The sequence below is a fragment of the Poecile atricapillus genome, chromosome 4, assembly GCF_030490865.1.
Source record: "Poecile atricapillus isolate bPoeAtr1 chromosome 4, bPoeAtr1.hap1, whole genome shotgun sequence".
NCBI classification, from domain to species: domain Eukaryota; kingdom Metazoa; phylum Chordata; class Aves; order Passeriformes; family Paridae; genus Poecile; species Poecile atricapillus.
In genome coordinates, this window is record NC_081252.1 from 43,548,192 (window position 1) to 43,574,433 (window position 26,242).

Consider the following 26,242-nt stretch of genomic DNA (forward strand, 5'->3'; position numbering starts at 1 on the left):
TGAAACTGAGACATCTTGTTTTGAAAACTGAGGAGTCTTGTTTTGAAAAATACGTGAATAAAATATTAAAGCAAAATAAACAGTAATAGAAATATTATTCTTACTGTAATATTCCATAAAAACTTGAGGTGAAAAAAAACTATTGCTGACTGTCATTTACAAATCAAATGATTTCTTGCCTTCTAACACAGCTTACATAAAATATACTGGCTTGGATAAACCTTCCTGCACATCACCTCTGTTCTTTTTGTGGCTTGCAATGAAATTATATGTACATGTTCTCTGATGAGAATGATTTTCTTAGAATAGAAATTACAGTAAAAATTATAGAAAGTATACAAAAAGGTATAAAACCCCAAAAATTAAAACTACAGGTTTCCAAGTAGCAGCAGAAAGATGTATTTACTATTGAAGCATGTTGGTTTCTCAGAAAAAGAAAAAACCAGCTTACCTACAGATAGACCTTAGGGAGCTAACATATTCCTGAAGATGAAAAACTACTATTTTCTGCTGCAATCACTCTCTGCTTTTGATCTTTTAATCTGTTGTATAAAAATGAGTAGTATTGTGTTGATGTTTTTCACAAGAATTTTTCTGCTAATGTTTTAGATCTGGGTAGCTCATGCATGGAACTTTGGCAAATGATACAGAAGTGCTTCTCACCCATTGCTGAGCAGATCTTTCTTTCTGTTCCAGGCAGTTAGGGATCAATTACAGCAATTAGAGATCATTGTAACATGTGGTTGTCTTTCTAATTTTATTATAGGTGAATGTAAGCTGAATGTAGAGAAGACTTCCAAATAAGCCGGACTGATGTGCGCAGAGAAGGAATGAAGTATGGATGTGAAGGAACGTAGGCCTTATTGCTCCCTAACAAAGAGCCGACGGGACAAGGAACGTCGCTATACAAATTCTTCTGCAGAAAATGAGGAGTGCAGAGTGCCTACTCAGAAGTCTTACAGCTCCAGTGAAACCTTGAAAGCTTTTGATCATGATTCCTCTAGGTTGCTGTATGGAAACCGGGTAAAAGATTTGGTCCACAGAGAAGCAGATGAGTATACCAGACAAGGTAGGCAAGATGTTTGACTTCAGGGTGTATGACTCATTAGTTCCAAGGCATTCTTGCTGCAGAAGAGTTACTTTGCCAGTTTCATCAGTTTTGGTAATACTCTACACACATAGTACACTTCTCTCGTATCTCCATAAATGTTTTACAGAGATGGGGAAGCATTGTGTACCATCTTTGGAATAAATAACATATGATGGACAGGAAGTAAATGGCCTGTGTTGGGCAGTGGGTCAGTGACAATATTGCAGAATCAAGTGTGAAGCATTCAGGCCTTACAATTTAAAAATAGACCCCCCCAGTTATTTGGCTCATTAATAGGTTGCCCAAAAGTTTGCCATTCCAGTATATCTAAAACTGTAAATAGTCTAAAAATTAATAAAAAGTAAATAAATACTAGTGTTCCATGAAGGCCAAGCCCTACAAATAGATTTGTGGAAACATAGTATGTATGGATGAGCATACAAATAATTTGTTAGCTCAGTACTTTTATATTTTAGCTTAAAAAGGCAGTAGCAGAGTGCTGCTCAGTGATTAAGGTACATTAGTTCACAATTTGTGCATTTGGGTGTGTTGGATGATTTTTTTAGTGGTTATCTCTGATATATAACCAGATGGTAATAGGTTGCTAAAGCTCACTGTTGAGTTTTTGAGTTCAGGACTGGAGTGACATGAGAAGTCTCAATATCCATCAAGATGCTCAAAACTTCACTAAACGTAGTTCCCTCGCACCTTAGTGCAGCTGACTGTGCTTGAGCAGAGGGCTTGGACTAGATGATCCCAAGAGATCCTTTTAGATTTCAGGGGTTCTGGGTGAATGAACTCAGCAACAATTACGGTTCAGCACTTATGCATCACTTTTGGATTCAAAACTGTAGGGTCTGGAATTAGTACTTCTACATTTCCACAACTAGGCTACATAATGTAAAGAGGAAAAAAAAAAAGTTATGAAATGTGTAGAGTACAGAAGCCCAGCTATCTAAAAGGATAAAGCTCTAGGCCAAGAGCTGTGTGAACCTATGACTCAGTTTTCTGTTTGAAGCTATCTCCTATTTTATGCAGAAACAGAAGTAGATTTAGAAATCGTATTTCTGGTGAGACAGTCCTTAGTTTTAATTTTAGAATATCTAAATCATTTTCTCCATTGATGTTTTTTCTCTGTTCCATTTAGAATAACTTTACATTAAAATTAGAGCTGGGCAGATGGTGTTGACTTCTTTGCCGACTAATGTTTGCAAGGGAAATAAAAATATTTCTCTTATGCACATGTAACTGAGGCTTGCTGCTGCTCTACTTTCTGCTGTTTGTTTTTGGTTTCTGTGATGTGTTGAAACTTCAGGTTATCACTGTTTTCTAGTTTTTAAGTCATTAGCCACCTTGAAATCATTACTTTAATGAGGTAAAATCAAGAGGAAGTTTTCTAACACCTGTATTGTAGGCACTGTCTTAGTACTAGGGATGAAATTATGTCAGAACAGGCACCATTTATTTAATGAATTCATAAACTGTTGCATGACTAGAATATTATTCTTTTTTAAATAGCAATAACAAACTGGAAGAAGTTATGTGGTCTGGCATGTCACATATGGTGGTGCACTGGGACTTTATTTTCATTCCTTTTCACTTTCTTCAGAAAAACACACAATATTTAGCTAATACCTATTGCCCAATATGCAATAAATTGCCTGTCTACAGACCTAAAATGGCAGTCTAGGATGGATAATACCCTCTTCACCTTTCAGTGGTCTCAGCACTGCCTTCTGTGCCCATTTAATTTTCCTCATTACTCTTTCAATACTTTTTGTATGGCTTATTGGCTTCCTGTACTGCAGACTGGTTTTGCCCCTTTGGGGACTACCTGCAGGTTTGATAGGGTGAGGTAATAAAGAGCTTGTTTTAGGTAACATATTCCTTTGATTCATCTTTGACTGAGAATTTACAGCTTCTGGCATTGGAAGGATTTTGTGGAAGAGGTCCTCAAGGTCATTTCAAAGGTTTTTAAATAATATATAAAAGATGCTTCCTGTGGGTTATTTTTTTCCCCTCTGCCTAGAAATAGTATGAGATATGTGGCTTTGTTGGCAGTGTAATTGACAGCCTCCTAATTCAACAAGAAATTATTCTGTAAATAAAAAAGGCAACCTTTAACAAATACATTTAATTGGGAATTAATTAAAAAAATTAATCATGAGCAGTGTTGCACTTTTTGCCATGTGTAGAACAACAATATGAAATTTCCAGTGTCAGCTGGAAAGTTACTGGAGCAGTTATGCAAGATTCTCAAGTATCTTAAATGTGAAGGCATTCAAATCATAAAATCATAGACTCTTCTGAGTTGGAAGAGACCCATCAGGATCACTGAGTTCAACTCCTGGCCTTGTGGAGGACACCCCAAGAGTCACACTGTGTGCTTGAGAGTCTTGTCCAAATGCTCCTTGAGCTCTGTCAGGCTGGTGCCGTGACCACTTCCCTGGAAGCCTGTTCCAGCACCCAACCACCCTCAGGGTGAAAAACCTTTCCCTAATATCCAACCTCAGCCTCCTCTGACACAGCTTCAGGCCATTCCCTTGGGTCCTGTCACTGCTCACCACAGAGAAGAGATCAGTGCCTGACCCTGCACTTTCCCTCGTGAGGATGCTGAAGACCACAAGGAGGCCTCCCCTCAGTCTCCTCCAGGCTGAACGGGCACAGTGACCTCAGCCGCTCCTCAAAGGGCTTCCCCTCAAAGCCCTTCAACATAGTCACTGGCTTCCTCTGGATGCTCTCCAACAGTTTCATGTCTTTTTTACATTGTGATGCCCAGAACTGTCCCCAGCACTCGAGGTGGGGTCACCCCAGTGCAGAGCAGGGCGGGACAATCCCCTCCCTTGCCCGGCTGGCGATGCTGGGCCTGATGAAGGACATGGTCGGCCAGGGCACTGCTGAGTCACATTTAAAATGTCTGTATGTTTTTTATGCCTGATATTTTAGGGTAAATCCCTGGAAAGCTTTCTGCTAGTGAATGAGAACTGTCATGTTTCTTCTTCCTGAGCTGTTTCAGTATCCGTTTTTATGCTTCCTCTTTCCCAAAATCCAGTGGTAGGAATTTAGAATATTGCTGTTAGAGATAGGTGTGCTTTAATTTGTGGTAGCTTTATTCCATGAGATATTTTCTTGTGGAGAGGAGATTCTCCAACTGTCTGTCCCAGTCTAATGATATTTTTCCTCATGAGCTGAATTTCTGTTGCTTTAGATTAATTACATAAATAGAAATATGATCCCCAAAATATATATATTATCATTATAATTCTCAAAACATCATTTAAAACATACTGTAAAGTATTTGAACATGAAATTGTTTTATAATTGGGGACTATCTTGTTACTTTTGAAACCCAACAGACAGGACTAGAAGAGCAAGTAAGCTGTTTTAGGAAATTGGAACTCCATCTAATAATAAATGTTAACTGCTTCCAGTTAACATCCATGAGCGATAAGACCTAGTACAGTCTCTTCTTTTTCTCAAGCCCCTTCACCTGTTTCAAAGATGGTTTTGTCTTAAAAATTTCAGATGATGAGTAATTAGCCTACTATTTTTAGAACTTTTAATTAGTTATATATTTTCTCTTTGTTTATAAACCTCACAGGACAACCATGTAAGTGGAGGCCATGAGCCTTTTTTTTCTTAAAAGTAATTTCAAGAAAGACACTCAAGTTTGTATTAATCTTTGAGAAGATACCTAATCTCATGCTTGACAATGACTGAAGCTCCATGAAAGATTGTTTTCTTTCAAGTTGTGATGATATCATAGTCTCCTGTGTTATGGAAGAAGATGACACCTGTTTTCAGATACTTTGAAGTATCCAGCTATACAGAGTAGCCTGATTGCAATGTTCTTCTCTATTTGATTTAAATGTACTTCTCTAATTGAATTCAACAATCTAAATGCTTGTAGTTAGACAGGGGCCATTGGTGAGGGGTTGAAACTACATAATTTTTAAGGTCCCTTCCAAGCCAAACCATTCTGTGACTGATTCTATGATTGTGTATTGCATTACACCCAAGTCTCTTGCTCAATTCAAAATTAAAGCTGACAGTATAAAGTTGAATTTCTCTGTTGTACAAAGAGAAGTTCCTGTGCTTAGAAATTTTATATCGCTTCCTGTATGAAGTGATCTTAAGTATGTAGGAGACTGCTATGCAAAAAATATCTGAAAGTGTGGCATGACTACAGTGTAGGTTGGAAGGACAGTATAAATACAGAAAATAGGCAGTATTTATAAAATTGCATTGGAAAAAAAATTGAAGTAATATTTTAACAATATTAATATAATTGAAAATAGATCTTATATCAAACCTGGACTCACCATAACTGAAAAACTTTGTATTAATTTAGTAAGAAAAACACAGGCATTCAAAAACTGTTTTATTTACCATTGGATACATGCTAAAGGGAAGAGTGGACTATTAAATATCTCTCAAGTAGTCATTGTTCCACTCCAAAGACTTTTGTAATATCAGAACAGTGCTGTAGTGGCCCTACAGAGAGTGCCATGTATCATGTCAGTGAGATTTTGCACAGGAACAGAAGCTGATCCACAAGCATGGGTGGCAGAATTCAGTGCAGATTTGTGCATGTTCATCTTTTCTTGATGTTCATCATCAAGCCCTGTTTGCAAACTGTGTAAATTGGAAAACTGAGCTGTGGGACACCTTTTTCTATTAGAAGACCTGAGGAGGTAGTGCAGATTTTGTTAAATTTTTACTTTCTGGAAGTTTGAGTCAAATATGATTTAGACTGTGGGTAAAGTTACTTGGTCTTTTTAGATGGCAGTGAGAATGACTTGGTTGTGTTTATCAATCAGAACAGTTCACTGTCAGCCAAGTCTCAAGAGCAATTTCATTTCATTGCAGGAGAAATCATTCTTATGCACATTTTTGTGTCTTTACTCTTCTGGAATACTTAAGTGCCTAAATTAGATTAAATGCCCTAATACCTCCTTGAAGCTGCTAGAAGAGAGGGTGAATGTACCAAATAAGTAAAGAAAACTAATTCCTTTCCTTCACAGTATGCTGGACAACTCATACCTGGGTGCTAAAAAATAATGCCATGTGCAGCATGTTACAGTGTGTGGATCTATCGCAGCTATTGTTCAGCTGCTATTCCCATGAAAATTAGATTTAGGTGCTAGAAAAATATCACCATTCAGCGAAAGAGGGACCTGAAACAGTGATTTATATGCTTTGACAATTTTATTTTATAACATAAGATATTAAACACCGTCAAGGATACATTTTTAAGACCTTAGAAACCAGTACCTTAATTGCAACTTCTATGCTAATGTAATATGACTCCAAAGTCTATTGCTTTAAATACTAGCTGCCCAAAATGAATTATTTGGATAGCAAAATGTTTAATCTTTTTAGTCACCGTAAATGTCGACTGCAGGATGAAAGGATTTAAATGGTCATGTTCTTAAACCTAAAGCTTGAGTACTTTTAACTGACTGAAGCAGTGAAAGAATAGACACCGAGGAACTTTACTTCCCTCTACCTGGGCTTTATTGATGAGCTGATTTTGCCTATTGAGTAGGCGAGTGCTTCTCACTAGAACCGAATCAGCTTGCTTTGCAAGCTAGTTATATGAAGGTATGAAATAATATATTAGTGACTTTTTGATCTCCCAATGAGCAAATTAATTACCATTCAGTGACATTGCAAGCGCCGTCTCTCAAAATCTAGGGCAGATATTAGAATTAGTGTTTTATGTTTCCTGGCTGCAGTGCAAGATGTGTCCTGATTGTCATCATGACAGATCCTTTTTTGTTATGCTAAAACATGGCCACCTGCAGTGTCTGCCTGATTTCTGTGGGTAACTTCTGTAAGCAGCATACGGTGCCAGTATGTTCTGGATAATTTTGTGGCCTTGAGCTAAGCACATAACCTTCTGCCAGAGGTGTTTTTTCTTTTTTACTTTGTGTGATACAGGAATAATAACACCTATCTACCTCACAGGCATTTTGGAAAGATTAATTAGTTTATGTTTGTAAAATGCTTTGAAGATGAAAAGCACTGTAAGTGCTAAGTAGCATTATAATCTCTCATAGCTATACTGGTAACTTCTTAAAGCAACAATAAGAAGTTAATTGGTTTTCAGGTTCCAGGTGATAAGGATCTGTTGACTTTTAAAGTTATTCTATTAGCTGCAAAGTGGTACGAAGAAAAACATTTCACTTTTATTTGATTAGGAGTATATTTAGTTCATGCTCAGTGATATGCACACATGCTCTAAGGTATTCATTTAGGTGAAATTGGCCCCTTGTGGGTCATGGCCTGTAGATGAGCTACAGATCTAGAGACAAAGGGTAATTGTGATTCTCCAGGGAGAAATTAGCCTTGGTTATTGGCAGCAGACTGCTTGTTCAGGCAGTTCTACACAGCCACTACAAGTCCATAGAGTCTTGAAGACAAGAAACCTTGTCTTCAACTAGTCCAGTTGCAAAATAGGAGAATTAAGTTTTTGATCATAATGGTTAAAGATTTATAAGGTGAGCAAGAGGCCTTCATGAGGATTTTCAGCCTCATGGAAAGGAAGATACTGTAGAGGGTCTGTAACAGCTCTTATATCTTTCCATAGCTCATATACTGAGATGTATGTGCTGCTTCTGTTCATAATAAAACTAAACGGTGGACTGGGGAGATGAATGGATCCCGCGCATGGCTATGAAAGATGTCTTCAGTATGTTAACATCTACAGAGAGGATAAAGCTAGAGAAGTGTGCAGTTAGAGATGGGATGAGGGGAGGAATGAAAGAGGCTGAAGAGTCCTGTCTCTCCTGTCTGTTGATTTAGTGCTTAGGGCTGAGAGTCAGGGCTGGAGGCCAAGTTGTGAGTGATTACTTATTCCATCACTGGCAAATAAATGCATAAAGTGAACCAGAGATGTAAAATGGGGATAATTTCTCAGAAAGTTCCTTGATGCTTTCTGAAATTAGTTTGTAAGGTGTCAACTTACAGACTAGAGAGCTAGTACTTGGTGTTGCTGGGCTTATTAAAGCAAAGGGAGGAAATGGCAGAGCCTAGGGAACACATTTCCTTCAAGCTTTGTTTTGCTGCCTTCTTTTTCTTTTTTCTTTTCTTTTTTCATACTGCTATAAGTATTTCTGAGTGATAAATCATTTCATGTCTTCAGCATAATGGGCATTTTGCTAGAACATCTAAATTAAAACATTGCTACACTACATTTATTATGGGGGTTCACAGAGTGGAAGGCCTTTTGGGGAATTGTGACAGGAGGTGTAAATGATAGAGGGAATAAGTGGTTTTCATTTCTGTAGAAATTTTTGGGTCAGTGTTCAGTGTTGTTGCTTCCGTTTAGCTACAGTGATGGTCTGAGAACTTCATTCCATCCATACGTTGAAGAGTCAATTCCCATACATGTGGAATACTTCTATATTAAATTCCACAAACTGAAATGTATGGGCAGTTTCAAAGGAGCATGTTGGGTTTTTACTTTGTACCCATTCATAGCCTGTAGAACTAATTGAGTGAGAGACTCTATGGGTCCAGCCCATCTGGTCACTTGTGGTGGCAGATATGCTTTTCCCTCATGGAAAGGCATAAATAATAGTAGAGTTTTCTCACCTCCCTGTATGGAGGAATAGCAGTAAACCTGAGCTCCAGTTTGCGTGCATGTCTTCATGCTGCCTCCTTCCTCCTCTCCTTCCTTCCCCATCTCAAGCTGGATGTCATTAGCACCGTACTGGCCTTAATGTGGCAGTTCATACCTGTCAGATCTTTGTAGGCACCTTGCAGACTGGATATCCATCATCTCTACATTGCTTACCCTTGGGTCATATTTTCTTCACATCTATCAAATTTAGGCTTTTTGTAATTCTTATTTTGTAATAAATGGATGCTGGAATGTTGATGTTTTGGTCCCAGGATCCAAAGATTAAGACAGAGGCCTGAAATGCCTATACTGTCATTCTGCTCATGATCAAGATGTTATTTGCTGCTCATGGAGTTGCATTTCTTTTCTAAATCCACAAATCCTTTTTTTCCCCCCTCTTGCAGCCCATGATTGGGACAGCTGTGCTGGTTCCTCTTAATTTAGTTTGTATATTGTATAATCATAGTAATAAAATCAGGTTTTAATATAAAATCACCAAATTTGGAACCATAATGTTTTAATTATTAATTTATTTAGTGGAGCATGTTTGCTTTGCAGCTTTGAATTGTGCAGTTGTGAAATTATGTTCAGCTGGCTTTAATCTTATTCTGTGGTAACTTCAGATGGGCTTGATGAACAAGAGCCCTTTATCCCTATACTGGTTTAAGAAGTGTTTCTTATATTCTAGTCTGAAGATTAGGACTGTAGATCAGCCATTTGAGGCCTAACAAGGAATAAAACTATGAGTTTCCCATACTGCACAGGAGAGTCTGAATGTTTGAACCATAATTTGGTAGACCAATGACAAGAAGATGACTGTATTTCATACACATAAAATCTTCCCTACATCTGAAAATAAAAACTTTCCCAGGCTATCTTTTCAGTTAATGTTTCCTTGTGATTCTGTAGTAATAAAAACACATATCAAGTTTGAAATACGTTTTTTCCCACAAATATGCAAACATATATGTGTGAATTTTTACCTTTTTTCCCAAGAATTGACTTGGGTTTTGGATCTTGCATAAAGCTCTTCTATCAAGAGTATCACAATAAGTAGAGCTATCAGGGAATTCACGGTGTCTGGCACTAACCTTTTCAGAAGTCACCAGGACCATGACTTATGTTCCCAAATGCTTTTAAAAGTCCACAAGGGATGTGAGAACTGTGATTAATGTTTTTTGAGAATAATGAGCATTTGAAAATTATATTCACACTTGGTGCGATTTAATGTATTTCAAAGCTCTTTGTTATTATGTAGTTTACTGGGTATATTAGAGAAGCAGCTGTCTTTCATATGAATCTTACAGCTCCACTCTAAATCAGATAATGACAAGAAAAGGAGGTTAAGATGGAAAAGTGAATAGAGCAGAAAGGTCAAGAAAAAGAGATTAAAAGGTGACAAGGAAGATGGTTGTGATGAGTGAAAAGAAAAACACAGGAATTAAGAACAGGAGGAAAATGTGATACAGTGGATTAGGATGATTTAAATTTCACAGATAATTTTCACAAAAGCCAAATTCAGGCTGAAGTAATAACAACAAAATACTACACCAAGTCAGAAAGAAAATGTTAACATAGGGAAAGCTCATTACTTGTCAGTCTTCACTGCAGTTTCTTGCATCCTAGCAAACAGAATTCTGCACGTACAGCTTTGAAAACTCCCTTTTCCCAAATATATTATGAAGTTTGTGTGACAGAATGGATGTATCACACCTGTTAGTCATTCTCTCTTTTGTGCAATTACATTTTACCCACCTAACATCCTGACTTCTGGAGATAGTGTTTGTACACTCCTTGTCTGAGTTTTCTAGAGCATCTCAGGTATTTGTTTTGCTATTTTTAAAAAAATCCTTTATCTTTTAATTTTCAGAAAATTTTGTATCCTACTGTACATGTATTTCCAAGTTCTTCCTCTCAAGACATTTCCTTACAAGTGACCTCATTGTAAGTGTGAGCTCTGCATAAAGAGCTTCAATAGGAGAAATATATCCCCTATGTAAAGTCTAAATATGAAATAAAAAGAAAGTATTTTTTCCATATCAGAGTAGCAGAAAACAGTACAGTCCTCACAGGAACACTTTGATACCAGTGCTGCTTATACAATAAGCTTATATAATAAATGTTCTTTTATTCAGGATATATTTGCATGTAGTAATCTGCAGACAGAAAATAAAAACCAGAGAAAGATCTTTTTCCTCGGTTACTTTCTAAAGAAACAAAACTACTTTTAATTGAAAAAAAAAATAGAATAAAGTAACAAATTAAGGAAATGTAAGGGACAAGTTTGATTCTCCTAAGGACCATGATCATTGTTTTGCATCTGTACAGCTTTTAGATGTTTCACAGTTTTACCATGTTTTGTGCAAGTTATTTTGTCATGTATTATCACATAGTGATTGTAGGGAAAATGTGTTTGATTTTTGAATGCTTCAAATGTATTCTAGGCAGGTAGAAGAAGGTAAAATACAAAGGAAGAATAGATTAGAAAGGGTAACAAGTAATGAATGATGCAGAGAGGCAGATATGCCATGAAACATTATCAAAAGCCAAACTGAATGGAATTTAAAATATTAACTTTATGTGTTTGTGACTTCTGCCTTTTTGGTACTATGTCCGTCCTATTAAGGCAAAACCAAAGTCAGCAAAGACACTCACACTATAATTCTTCTGTTTAAAAGCTATGGGAGTTGGGTGTATTTTTATGCTAACTAGGCAGGTGCTTTGGAGGCTTTTCAGATTTTTTTTCTATGGTTTATTGTTGCTAAAACCTGACTTGTCAATTTTTCAGTGGTTAATGAATTAGTAAGGACAGTGCTGATGGCTGGAGATGCTGACAGATTTTCTTTTGGCAACTTTCGTTCATTCCTTCTGTTTGATTCTTTCACCTTTTCATGGTTTTTAAGATAATATCTCTGTGTTTATATTTAGTATAGATCCAACTTAAAGCAGACACTGACAACTGAAGAACCAGAGGACCTTTTCTTTTGTTTAGTAGTCCTCTTCAAAAACCCATTTCCACAGATAACATTTCTAACTCGAAGCTTAAGTTTTTATGGAGGTCTTTGAAGGACTTCCCCAAAATAGGCCTGGGAAACAAATGTAACACGAGTGCAGCAAGTTTCCATTTAATTCCAGCCTTCAACTTACAGCTTTATAAAGAACTACACCATTCCTGTATATGTCAAACTTTCTTTTAGCAGTATTTGATTAAACTAAAAAAACCCTCTACATTTATGGATGATGTTACCTAAGTGATTCTGGCAGAAAAATATATATATATATTCACATTAATTATATACTTATTATTATATACATGCTACATACATATATTAATTACAATTAATAATAATTCTCTATATAGACATGTATGTATTGAAAGTACATTGATATCCTGATATCTATAACTGATGTAATTAAAGAGGTGCACCAATCCTACGTGGATCATTGCTTACGCGGAAAATTGCAGCATAACAGGAAGGCATGTATGGTTCCTGTTGGCAAATGCTATGTTTTTAACAGTGATTGCTGCACAAGCTTTAGGAAGTTATTTGAGAGTTTTAATTCATTAGTTTTGCTCTTGTCTGCACAAATGGAGGATGTCAGCAATCCTTACAATACCCGTAAATTGATATTCCTAGCCAGGAGAAATGCAGCACCTAATAGTTGAGTGGTAGTAAACAGTATTATTGTCGGTTTTTAAAATTTAACTTCATGGCATATCATCCCAAATAGTCCAAAACCCTCAAAGGTGTCTCCAGAACAAGTCTCCTTGAAATGTTGTGCCTAATTTTGTTTCTAATTGATACTTCATATATTTCTTAAAGGAAAGGAAAAAAAAAATTCACAAAGCATTATGGTACCTGTTTATTGTGTACCTCCATTTTTTTCTCAGGGAATTGGTTCATACAATGGCCAAACTGTTTTTAAGTCTTTATGAACCCTTGAGGCACTTACTGTCAGTTGGAGAAATTGCAAATGTTGAAGTGTAAGAAACCTTTGAGTAAATACCTCATGTAGAAGTCAGTCTGGAAAGATTAGTTAGAAAGTCTATGAACACAAGACAAACATCCTCACTTCATGCTCTTTTTTCTCACCGAGCTCATACAACCTCTTTTTCAGCTTTTAATTTGATTTCATAGTGTTGTTCATTCTCAGGTAAAAGCTCCCAACTAGTCTGCTACCCACTAGATCTGCATCCCAGCTGTATTGAGCTTTCCCTGGATCCTGGAAGACTTCCTGTTTTCATTGTTCAGAAACCTTAAGACGATGTAAAATTTTTCTATCACATGTGCATGATTTCCTTTGGGATTTGAATTTTTGAATTCCTACACAAATAAACATTTTATTTTTCCATGTCAGCTTTTCAGTTTAGGTTTTGCGGGTTGTTTGGGGTCTGTTTTGTTTTGTTTTTTCATTTGTGTAGGCAACTTACATGTACTACAATCCTCTTAGTGAAGCTCTTAGGAAGGCTTTAGGTCAGAAGATTATATAGCCTGATTCTAAAGCTGTTACAACATTTCTGGGCTATGTTGTAAAACTTCTGAGTGTAGTGAAAAGCTCTAATATATTGAATGGGATGAGAGGGCAGTATTCAAACCTGCCCCCCTTTTCTGTTTTGGCTATGCTATGCCATTCAGTGAGGGGTTTTTTTTTACCATTCACAAGAGAGGAAAAAGGATATTTTACACAGAGATAGGATGTTGTAAAGTTCAAGTTAAAAATCCATGACTGGATAGGTGGTATGTTATGCCTGAGACCAAGTCTCCTACAAAGCTCCTGAAGATGTTCTGGAATGTCTCAGGTAGCTTCTCTTAAGTGATTATGATGAAAAAAGGAGTGTGTGTGTGTGTAATAGTCTTTTCAGATTGCTTTGCCTGCAAAGGGTGTTTTTGCAGTGGGGGGAGCAGGGACTGTGTGGAGCAGGTGGCTGGGGGAGCTGCACCCTGCAGCTTTCCCCTGCTGCATCCGCTGTGATTGAGGCTCAGGGGGCAGCGGCTGTGTCTGTCTGCATCCTTCCTTGGGCTCATCTCAGCACCATCAGGCGCTGCGGACCGTAGCCCTAACACCTTGTCACATTGAAGTCAACAGCAGTTTTGTTACTGACTCAAGTAATCTTGTCTTTGGTCAAAATACCTATTTCTATTCCATTTTGCTTCTCAAAACACTCTTTTTAGAATAAATAAGATGCTGTGTTTACACCTTATCTACTCCAATGTGTGTAGAGACACCTGAATGCATACACAGAGGCTTCTGTATTTGTATCTCATTTTAGGCAACTGTTTGAAAATGTTGATTCACATAATAATGTACCAAATGCATAAACCAGCATTCTAAACTGTCACCCGTAGGATATATCTACAAAAATGCAAAATAATAAGCATTTTAGACACTTTACTACTTTTAGCTCTGACCCTATTACCACTGGGCGGTTTGTTTGGCCTGTTTCATTCGCTGATTAGTTTCAGCTCTCATAAAACCCAGAAATTCACATGGCATGACAGCTTTAAAAAATTGCAAGATCCTTCAGTGAGCATGATAATCCCCTTTCTTATACCCTTGACACTGTTCAGACATAGTCATAGATATGTTTACTCCTTTATATTTGCCTCCCCAGCTATATTTTCATTCAAATATCTATTCACAGCTGCATAATAAGTAGCTTGATTTGTACCTAATTGTAATAATTAATTTTTGTTATTTATGAAAGTCATTGTCAGAATTAATTTATGGTTCTGACTGCAAAGAAACGTGCAGCAACAGCTTCAGGTGACTGCAGGAATAAAATAATTAACCAGATCACTTTAAAACATCACTGACCAGTGCATCAACTCTTAATTTTTCAAGAATTATTTGCACTTCTGTATTCATACTTCTGCAATTATCTTTCTTTCTCATGTATAGAATTCTGTTCTTAACATGTTATGAGCTTTAATTGTCTTGCTAGTGTGTTTTTAGGTTAAATGACTAATTATGGAGAAATTAGGATGCCTGTCATATTAGAAATTGAATGTGTATCCTAATTTGTTCTCAGAGCTGTGAAATAATTGTGGGCTAGGGTGGAAAAGTATTATAGATATGCAAAGGAGCTTGCCATGTGTCTATATATCATAGAATGTCTTAAATCTACAGACATAAAAGTAGGACGAAGACACAGCCATTAAAAAGGCAGTCATTTTTGAGTGTCGCATAATTTAGACACTCTAAGTTATTGAAGTGTCACAAGTTTATTGCACCTAATTTATTAATACAATCATTGGGATTCACTTATGTCTCCTGCTCTGCCCCAAAACAGGCTAAAAGTGTGTTGAAATGCACAGACTCTGCTTCAGCAGTAAAAGTGTAAAATGCTTCTCAAAATACAGTGACATGAAATATAACAATTTTACTGCAGTACTTGCAGGTAACAGGTGGCCATGTTTCTGTTTATTTGTGTATTAAAGTAGGGCAGAGAAATCAAATTAAAACCAGGTGAATTTTGTTGCTGTTTAGCTTTTCCATTGCCACATTAGGTGACATTTGTATGGGGAAAATAGCCTCCTTTGGCCTCTAAGAAGGACCAAACCCTCCCCAAAACCAACCAAGTAAAAATCCTGACAAATACCCTGTTAAGTGCTTTTATGCTTTGAAAAAATAATTTTTCTTTTAAAAAAGGAAAAGTTCATAATTTTTTTTAATCCTTTCATGTATTGAATTGGCTTTTCTTAGTTAGGAGGTTGGTTTGTTTATTTGCTACCCAGGATCAGTTTTGGTGTGTTTAAGCATTGACAAAATACTGCTGAGGAGAGCTGGAGACAAAAGAATCCACTTGATTGTAATGCAGGTGGAGTTTTGACAAAACACCTTATGTGATATCTGAGACAATTATACACATGAAGAGTTTTTACTTTTAAATTCTTTAAAATAAAATAATTAAAACTTTCTCATCTTTTGTTATCTCTTTTTCCCCTAATCAGGACAGAATTTTACCCTAAGGCAGTTAGGAGTTTGTGAACCAGCAGCTCGTCGAGGACTGGCATTTTGTGCGGAAATGGGGCTCCCCCACAGAGGTTACTCTATCAGTGCAGGGTCAGATGCTGATACTGAAAATGAAGGAGTGATGTCTCCAGAGCATGCCATGAGACTTTGGGGCAGGGGGGTCAAATCAGGGCGCAGTTCCTGTCTGTCGAGCCGTTCCAACTCAGCCCTCACTCTGACTGATACCGAACACGAAAACAAGTCCGACAGTGAAAATGGTAAGTTCTTATACATGCCCATATATAAATTAATGTTTATTTACTGTTTTGGCTGACTCTCAGTAATTTTAAGTCATTAAAGAAATGGCCTTGAAGTATTTACCTTCTTTGTTTTTGTTTTTGTTTTTTCCTCTCCTCTTACCATAAAAGTCCCTATTCAGTATCAGTCCTAACTAATGCAACCTTTGGGTGTGATGCTCTAGATGCAATTTTGAGAGAATTTAATCACAAAAAAAGATTAGTTCTGTATTATCTCAAGCCATGTCACCTGTTATCCTCTGGGGAACAGCTAAGTGGTGATAAAGTTGTTCCCCAGGCTAGATTGCATTGAAAAGTTTCATTGTAAACTGGTCTTCAAGACATCTTGGAGAAGTTGCAGAATCTTAGAATGGATGAATGAACTCAAAGAATAGCTTATTAACAGGGCTCATGCGATTGAAAAAGAAATTTGATTGTGCTTTAAACTTCTTAGCTGATGAGAGCAATTGGAATTGTGGTGAAGAGGGACATGTGGCCTTTGATGTGCCTGGGGGACTGGATTACTGTGCAATTAAAATCTGCAACAAAAATCTTTGCAGCTTTGTAGGATTCGGGGTATGGCCATTGTATATTAAGTCTTAGAGTTTAAATGAAAAATAGGTTAATACAATTAACAGATTCATTTTTAAAGCTTTTCAGTTTTTTTTACCTCCTCTTGAGGTGATGATCAGAATCTAATGTGGTGTTAAATGCTAACTGTACCAATCTTAACTTTTTATTTGCAGAAGATTTTCAGCTTTGCTAGAATTAAAACAATTCTTCTATTAACTTCATGACTTTCTATGTGAAAAATTCAAAAAAGGAATAAAGAAAAATGAGTAACAATGAAAATTAGTGATGGCTATTGCCTGCACGTCTACATGTCATTTTATTACTTTATTAAACCTGTCTGCTTGGCTGTACAAAAATTAGAGCAATTTTATTGCTATCCTCCGGCAGTGACTGTAACACACGGTGGGAAACAGCTATGTAGGTATGTATGTATGGAAATCCTTAAAAAATTAATGCACTTTTATTTTAAACTACAAGCCGTAAAGTTTACTCCTTCCTATTTATTATTTTAACTTCTGTTTGAGAAAGCAACACCAAAGCTGTAATTTGCTTAATTCATACATATTTTTCTGCTGGTGGCTATTTCTACATGAAGATGCCTATGCAAAACCACTGTCTCAAATGGGACCCTCCTTTTCTGCTGGACATGGTACCTGAGCAGACAGCTCTGAATGTTCACAGGTGTCTTGTGTCATGCTTGGAAAACTTGTTTTGAGTCAGAGGCAAGTTCTGAAAGAGGAAGACAGAAGTACTTGCCTACCACCTTTTGGCAGTGGAGTTTCTGTGTGATAATGCTTGGTATTTCATCTGTAGAGCAACCTAGAATAAGTTGTTGAGCAGTCCTGTGATTTTGGAAGGTCTGTTGTGAAACAAATTCTCTTGATCCTTTTGTAAAACCCTTGGTTATCTTGAAAATATATTTTTATGTATACATCCATGCATATGCTATTTCCGTAGGAAGTTGTTTCTTTATGTTTCCAAAAAGGTACTGCTGACTGCTTCAGAGGTACCATAAGTTTGGTATACTTTTTAATGAATTTTATATGTACAATTTTTTAGAAAGGAAGTTGCCTGATTACAATGTGCCAAAACGTCCTCCATCAGCTGCAAGTTAGAGTGTTTTGTTTTAACATGTGTGAAAAGAGTGAATATGTTAAAAAATACATTATTCTGCAGTGGTTAAAATTATGCAAAGAATGTCTGGTGTTTGATACAACTTCAACGAAGAGTTTAGCCACTAAAAAGGATTACAGTTGATTTATTTATTAATAGGGAGGCCAGCAGTCCAACTTAAGAATGTGCTGGGACTGCTGTGAAGCTAATGAAATTTTGATGGCTTGAGAGTTCCCTAGGGTTATGAAACATCTATAACCATGGACTCTGTCATGGGTCACCGTTTCAGTGGAGATGTTAAAATGGTGAAAAGCTTAATCTTCTTTGGTATTTTTTTTCTCTGAATTTTTGTTTCCACTGAACATGGAAGACTTGGCTGAGAAATTACTTTTTGCACGTTGTTGGAACTCAGTACGTTTAATGCTCACAGTAGAATAGAAAATATAATTTAAAGCCAGGGAAAAGGTATCACCCTGGCAGGTGCAGGTGCTATAATGAAAGGACTAAACTGCAGGTGCAAGTTTTGTTAATTTATGGCCTAAAGTTAACAGCTGTGCCAGTATACTGTTAAAATCTGTCAAATCTAATAAGCTTTTGCAACCAAAGTGAGAGTTACAAGAAGTCCTCTGTACTGCATCCCCCTCTGCTGCATGGGAAAGATTCCTGAGTGAATTTTGATATAATTGTTTTACAGGTAAATGATTTCTATGCATCATGTTTACCTGTAAGGTAGAAAAGGAGCAACTGGTGATGATGAGCAAAACACAGCATCACCAAGTCATACTCACCTAAAGGCATCGGTGTTTCAGCAATCCCACCGTTCGCCCAGTAAAATTACTCACTGTTTAAATAGTCCATTACCATAATCAGGCCTTATTGAAGTTAATTGGATTTGTCAAGATGATGAGGACTTTGACTTATCCTATGGGTTTATGATCTCAGGATTAATAATTTGCTGGATGTACTTGGGGTTTTCTTTCCTGCCAGTGAGACAGGAAGAGAAGCTCAACTTCAAAATAACATTTCCTTTCCTTTATTGTAATTATTATATATTTTCTCTTCTGAAATAGTTGTGGATTGTATATCCCTCAGGAAGGCAAAACTTGCAATTCTGCTGCATAATTTCAATAAGCAAGAAGAAATAGTTTATTGAAAATACTAACCTTTTAGATGTCAAGGTCTTAATAGTATGTTTCTGAAATCCTAAAAAAGTGACTTAAATTTTTACATAATCTCAGAAGGTTTAGAAATTTCTTTAAATAAATAACATTGCACATGATCAAGTTGCAAAACTTTAAATACACTGAACACACTGAGACTGCCAGCAGATATTTTTTTTTTTTTTTGAACAACAGAACATGTACCAAACATAGGGTTAATAGATTCCCACATCAAAGGTTGTTTTAGGATATCGCTCAGTAACTAATTCTGAAAAGAAATATTTTCCTTTGACTTCATTCAAGTTCCATGTATGACTCTTGGCATCAAATTCTGAGAGATTTGTCATGTCAGCCTCCCTGAAGGAGGGCTTGCATCTGTTAATCTGGGCAACCAACCAGTGTCACGTACAGTATGATGTATCAGCTGGAGCACACTGAGTATACACATGCTTTTTCAGGCTTTCTTCTATATTCTCATTGCAAGTTATTTCATAAATGCTGCATCAAGAAATTTATGTTGGTAATTGTTCTAGGAGCTGTTGCTTTGAAATACAAGCTGGCTGTCTCTTACACGCTTGCCAGTAACTTTATGTTGTTAAGCTGTTCTAAGATTACTAAAGCTTGTCTTTTAAACTGGATAAATATTCCAGGAGAGTATGAGCTAGAAGTTGTAGTTAGGCTTCAAATAGCCCATTTGCTTAAAGGGTCAATATATTTTTAAGGTATCTTAGAATCCACTTCTATATTTAAATTATTTTTTAAACCCATTAAACTGCAATCCCTGACTTAATGAGACATTGGAAGGTTAATAACCAAAACATGAAAGTTAATTGAGCAAGTTATTCCAGAAGTGCAGCACCTTATTATTTATTTATATATTTATTTATATATTTATTTATTTATTTCTTCCTGTAAAATTGTATAACTCATTTTGTTTGTGCTTTTTGTGTGTTGGCCTGAAAGTCAGGCTGTGGCAATGATTCTGACTGGAAAGGTCACTCATATAAGACCTAAGTCTTTGGTCAAGTTTGTGTCGCCTTCTACTCCTCAAAGTAGAAGTGATGTGCTTCTGAAAAAGGGTGGGGCACTCCAGATAGCTGACTGCCACAAAAACGACCTGGGCACACAGGAGGTACTTCTGATGGCACTAGAATGTGGGGGTTTTTTTGTTTAGTGAAAAGTCTGCACTGATTGGTGTTTGTTAGAAAACCAGACGAGATTAGGATGTAGCAAAATAAAAAGAGTAAAGGGAGAGAGGGAGTTAAGTTCATGGCCTCAGGCAGTCACTCTGAATTAGTTAGATAAATGGTTTGAAACTTAGACCAATTTTTCATGGATACAGAAAAGTAGATATTGCTGGTAGAGTGTTTATTGCTGAGGGCTCCTATAAAGAGAAAATATCACTTTATTGGCTGCATGGGCACCTACTTGCTTCCTCTCCTTCAGACAGTTTCTGAAGATAGAATTCTGGTGAGCCTAATACTCTCTTCTCCTTCCAGAATGATGAACTTACTGGCATTCAGATCTCTGAAACCCAAGAAATACATTGGTAAAATACTCGTCAAGACATTTTAACCTGCTGTCTCTAACCCGGTTCATCTCTAACATATAATGGAACTCTGCATTATTAAATAATGCACATAATTCAGGAACTAGTGTCACATGCTTTCACTCATTTAACATCTTTCTTTATGCTAAGGCACAAAACTTGATTTAAATGAGGCCTGTTGAATAGTAGCTGCACCTGCTAGCCAAATGCTGAGCCTACTGATCAAAAACAGCCACATAGCTGGTGAATTAATCCTCATCTTACTGCTTTACCACCAATTACAATTTCTTCACTCTTTCCCACAGCTTTCCATCTAGAAATTGTCTGCTCCTCATTAAGCATGCCAATATGTCTTAAATCCTGCTTTGCAGCCAAAAAATTTCATAACCAGAAAATCAATCTGTTTTATTTTTGACAGAAGTCAGCTCTGAAATAATATTTAATATTTAACTGGCATGCAAATTTTTATTTGGTTATGGAGACATGGAACAGAAATCTATAAACAAAAGTAATTATCTGGTTTTCTGAAATATTACAAGTTTTCTATAGTTATGCCAATTTTCAGATTTTATTATGATAGCAGTCCTGTGGATATATTTCAGTTAATCTAATTGTTAATGCAAGGGAAAATCACTTTCATAATTCTTTTGACCAGTGGTAGCCAAAGAGATGAGATCTCGGCTGACCTTTTTGCAGTAATTTTGTGTGATCTCCTGGGCTTTGTAGATCTGACTGTCACTGAACTTGCTGTTAAGGAAAGGCATGAGATTCCAAAGGACCATCTGAATTATGCTGGAGTCTGGTGTAGACTATCAGGCCAGAGGATGAGGCTTTTGGCAACACTTGGACAAATTTCCTGATGTGCAGAATTGTTAAGTTTAGCAACAGCTAACACAAATAAAATTAGAATTGGGATCTGCAAGGAAAAAAAAATCAAAGCAGAAAATTTCAGAGAATTCACTCTTGGCTCTTAAGCTTTCTTAAGGAGTAGCCAAAGAGGTGTTTAAAGACCAACTGTCATATCTCAGTATTTCTCAAAAAATCTGAATTTTAAGGGGAAAAAAACATGCAGAAAAAGGAAAGAAGGTCAAATTTCAGAGAAAGGGCTTAGGAAGATGCTTCAGAAGGACCTTGGGGAGGTCCAGACATACAAATAAAATTGAAACACAATCAGTAAAAAAGTAGAGTTGTACAGAAATATGAGTACTAAGAAAAAGGAAAAGAGGGGTTGATTTATTATGAAGCAATGAAAGAAGACTATTGCTGATGTGTTTTCCTCTGGTTGTTTTTTGTTTTCAGCATTTGCTACCTGAGTAACTGATCACAGAGCTAGTATTTATACTCTTAAAGAAAGGATTAGAGGTTGCTTATATAAATAAATTTTGTCCTGCATGTATAGAGTGTCTACAACTTCTGGGCTTTTTATGATTCATGCATGAGAAATCATTGATGATGGATATGGTTCTTCAACATAAAAACAAACAGGACAACTTCAGAAGTGGCAAAGAGAAAGGAGGAGAAACCGTTCTTACCAGTTAGATGGCAAGCACCGTAGAAGTTTATGCTTTATAACAAACAAGAAGAGACATTCTACATCATCTCAAGGCAACTGTTCTTGTGCTTAACCAACTTCATTTTGATTTTTTTCCCCATTATATCGAATTGGAGTTTCCCTTGTTGCAGTTGGGACCATTGCATTCGGTAATGGAAGACCAAAGTTAGATTTGTACCTTTTGCCTTTTAGGCTCACTGAGCTTCTCCTCAATTTGTATGCTTCAGCACTCCAGTCATCATGGGAAGTCTTCACTGAATTCATTCCAGTTTATCAGTGTTGTACTGGCAAGCCCCAAACAGAATATTGTCATCTAGATGTGGCCTTCAGATGCTGAATAAAAGGGACTAATCACTTCCCAGGGTATGCTGGCTCCATTCTTCTGAATGCAGCCCAGTATGTGGTTAGGCTTATTGTTGAAAGGGCACACTGCTGAGCTTGTCCACACTGACTACCCAGGTCCTTCCTACAAAGCTGCTTTCCAGCAGGCTCCCAGCTAGTACTGTTACTGTGGATACTCTGCCTTCAGAATTTCTGAGGGTTTTTTCGGCCAATTCTTACAGCCTGTTAAGATCCCTTCAAAAGACAATCCTGCCCTGCAGTGTGCTGATCAATCTTTCCAGCTTGGTGTCATCCACAAACTTGCTAAGGGCACATTCCATCTTAATCATTCTCAAGATGTTCAATGTAGTACAGACATAAAACAACATTGTCCCAATGACATTCCCATGAATGCCATTAATGTTGACCAAGAGTTGCACTTTGCATTACAAAACAGTAATCTTTCAGCCTCTTCATGCAACCAGCTTTCCACAAAATGTTCTTCGAAGCTCACCCATCAGTCCATCTCTCTCCAGTCTGGCTACCAGGACACTATGGGAGACCATGTTGAAAACCTTGCTAAAATCAAGGGAAACAGTATCTGTTGCTTTCCTTTTGTCTGCTGAGACAATTAACTGTTCACAGAAAGCAGTCAGGTAATTTGGGTATGATTTGCCTTTGGTAAATACATGTCAGCTGTTCTCATTCGCTTTCTTTTCCTGCAGGTTTATCCCAGCATAGAGGAAGGATAACTCCAGCAGTATTTGTTCCATCGTCTTTCCTGGGAGACTGGGGTGAGGCTGACTGCCTCAGCTTCCTCATATATTCCTTGCCCATCTTGAAGATAACTTGACCTTTATCTTTTAAGTCATCGGGAGCTTTCCCCCCTTGCCATTACATTTCAAGGAATGAGACAGTGGCATTCCAATGACATTGGTCAGCTCTGCCAGCACCAGTGGATGCTGCGAGTCTGGGCCCCTGCACTTGTGTGTGTCCAGCTTGGAAAAGTGGTGCTTAACAGCTCTCACTTCCTCTGCAGTGCAAGGGCTGTTTATAAAGTGTCTTTGTATACATTTATAGTGCTACTGAATAATCCGGCTGCTGCACTCAGTGTCGTGCTAAGACAGAAGTGGTGTGTCTCCATGGCTGCTTTGGGACTACATTCCCAAATGTAAGGAAATGCCAGCCAGTTGGAGGCCTGGAGCAAGGTTAACAAGCACAACCAGAAGTTTGAAATACACAGCACTAAAAGAGATTGGGAGAGAGCTCAGCCTGTTGCACCTAGTGTGTTCTGTTTAGATTCTGTGGCGGTTACAAAGGCCACAAATGGCAAAAAGGACCAGAGGCAAGCACTTGTGCAAATAGCAAAAAGTAGAAGTTAGCTCAGAAAATGCCATTCCAAAAGTAACTCAGAGAAATAGATTACTGGGGACCATGCTGATATTTAATCATCAAACGTATTTTCCAAAGCAATTTTTAAATGCTGCTGTAGTTGCTGTTGGTCCCTGATGAAGTGGGTGCACAATAGGAATTCTTCGCTTCCTTTCTGGTTTTGTTTTTTGGGAGTCAAGTATCTTATTCAACCCAAAAATTAGTCAGCAGGAAGAATGTTGATAAAATTAAGGAGATAAAAATGTTGTTCTGCAATTTAATATTATTACTAGTATTTATACACTGATTTATTCTTATAACTGGAAATGGCTAACTTTTCATAGACTTTTTTCTCCTTATTTTAAGTTTGATATAAAAATACTGCTCTTCATTTCCCCTAAACCATATGTGTTCTTCAGGATGTGCAAGGATCTAAATGTGAGGTTGCCATAAGAGTAATGTATGCTTTTCACATCTGTAAACTGATGATCTGCTGTTTTGATTTGGAATGTGGTTTTGATGTCCATGAAAAAATCACAGTGGTAGCAGTAAATTGTTTTAATTAACAAATTAGAAAGCAACAAATTTGCTGAATCAGTCTTATAGACGTAATTATTACTGGAATAAAAAGGAGGGAAAAAAAATCTGTCAAAGCTGTGAGATTATTTGGTTATCATTAGAAAGCAAGTTTCTCAGCTACTATTTCCCTAATTTCCTGTATGTCAATACTGGGGCGGGGGTGGGGGCAGGGGGGTGTATATACACACACAGATATTTATACACTCATCAGCTAAAACCAAATGAATGGCAGAGATAAAGTCTAAGTAATAGTGATCCTATATAAAAAGTAGGATTATTCATATTCAGTTGTTTTGAAGGTTTTTTAAGCTTAATCAAATTTTGATCTGAAATAATATTTTCATTACATTTCCTTGTATAATTATGTCATATTGAGAAATAATCTAATAATGATTTCCAGTTTAAAGTAAATATGAGGTGTGCAATTGTAAGAGTTTCAATAATAATTATAGGTAACAGCCTTTGTATGCTGGTCAAATAACAGCTGGAGAAAATTTGTCAAGGATTTTTTTTCTTTTTTTTACAAAAAGATGCAAAGGCTTTTGAAATAGAGAGTTCTTTAACTCCTAATAAAACCATGTAAAGACTTACTTTGATGTTTTTTAGATAAAGGTTTTTTTTCTTTGATACAGATGAGAATTCAGTATAAAATTAAGTTTCAAGCCAGAACGTTTTGGGGCTCGATAATGTGCTGCCTGATCTGTGTGCAAAATTTAAGCTTTTTTTTCTTGATTAAAGGTAAGAAAAGGATGAAGTCTCAAATCTCAGTAAAGAAATGCTTGTCAAGAAGCTGTGGGTTTAATTTCTATTCCACACTCTTCCCCCTCATTCTGTATACCATTTCCTTCCTAAATTATGTCAGGTGTTTAGCTATCTATTGTTTTCACCTGTAGAGAAGAAATGTGCTTTTTGCTCACTGAAACCATGAATAATAATTGTTGGGGTTTTTTGCACTTCATGTAGAAATCTTTCAGTGAAAATGCCTTTGCTACCATTGTGGTTTAGTCCAGGTTTCTGTATAGTACATGGAAATTTGCAAAATTCTTACTTTGGTTTTTGTTCTTTGTTTGTTTGGTTGGTTTTTTTTAGATTTTAAAATTATGAACCCACAGCATCCAGTTAGGAAGGATGAACAATGTAAATTAATTATGGGTTAAATTACAAATATACGTTTGTGTTTAGTAAGTGTGTGTATCTTATAACTGCTGTAATAACATCCATAATAGATAACAGTTTTCTCAGAGTTTGACAATTCTGTGCAGCTGCTGTGCCAGATCCACACTGCTGCTGGCCAATCCCTCCCTGGGCTACTGTGGCTGCTGACTAGGTACTGAGACAAAATGTGAGCAGTGCCATCTCTAGTGCAGTATTCACAATAGGAAAAGAAGCTACTGACCTGGGAAACCCAGGATCTGGATTGTCAGGCCACGACAGAGCAGAGACAGACCACAGGCTGTTTTTCTAGTTGCCCATCTAATGGTTGCTTTTTGTCCTTGTGGTGAAATAGATTCATATATATATATACATATGCATATACATGTGTGTGTGTGTGTACATAGTCATCCTTACAACACCTAGTCTTACACAGGTTTTTGTCATAGACACAGTCTTCTTAGAGTAAACATACCGGGCTGAGGACCAGTTGTTTCTTCTTCAAATGACCTAGAAACTTTGAAATATTTTCACATTGAAAACATGTGCAGTCATGAGCATGGGCAAGGGAAAGTTATTCTGGTGTTTCACATCTGCCACTGAATTATTGTATGCTGGAGAGATTGATTTTCCTCCCTCCTCCCCCCCAGTCACTGGGGTTTTATTAATGTAATATTTCTATAAACGACTTTAAAGTTACAAATAAATTGCTTTGGATAAGTGCTGATAACTAATGCTATGGAGTCTCAGTCTGCACCTGTGGCAAACACTCTAAAGAATTTAGGTTGTTTTGTTTCTCTACAAAACTTGACTTTCTTTTTGCAGTGAGTTTCACTGAACTGTGTTGGTCAGTTGTGCAGTTTGAAGAAAAGTAGCGAAAGTGAGAAAAGTCTAAGATACTTTGA

The 26,242-nt window shown here is 36.9% G+C and overlaps 1 protein-coding gene across 2 annotated transcripts in view; it reads left to right on the top strand.

Annotated features, from left to right (window-relative positions):
- The window catches only part of TENM3 (teneurin transmembrane protein 3), a 419,680-nt gene that overhangs the window by 93,768 nt on the left and 299,670 nt on the right, over positions 1-26,242 (top strand). For both annotated transcript variants that reach the window (XM_058837712.1, XM_058837711.1), the window contains exons 4-5: positions 767-1,069; positions 15,671-15,949. In XM_058837712.1, coding sequence (XP_058693695.1) covers positions 838-1,069; positions 15,671-15,949 — 511 coding nt within the window. In that variant the 5' untranslated portion in view covers positions 767-837. The remainder of the gene's footprint in view (positions 1-766; positions 1,070-15,670; positions 15,950-26,242) is intronic.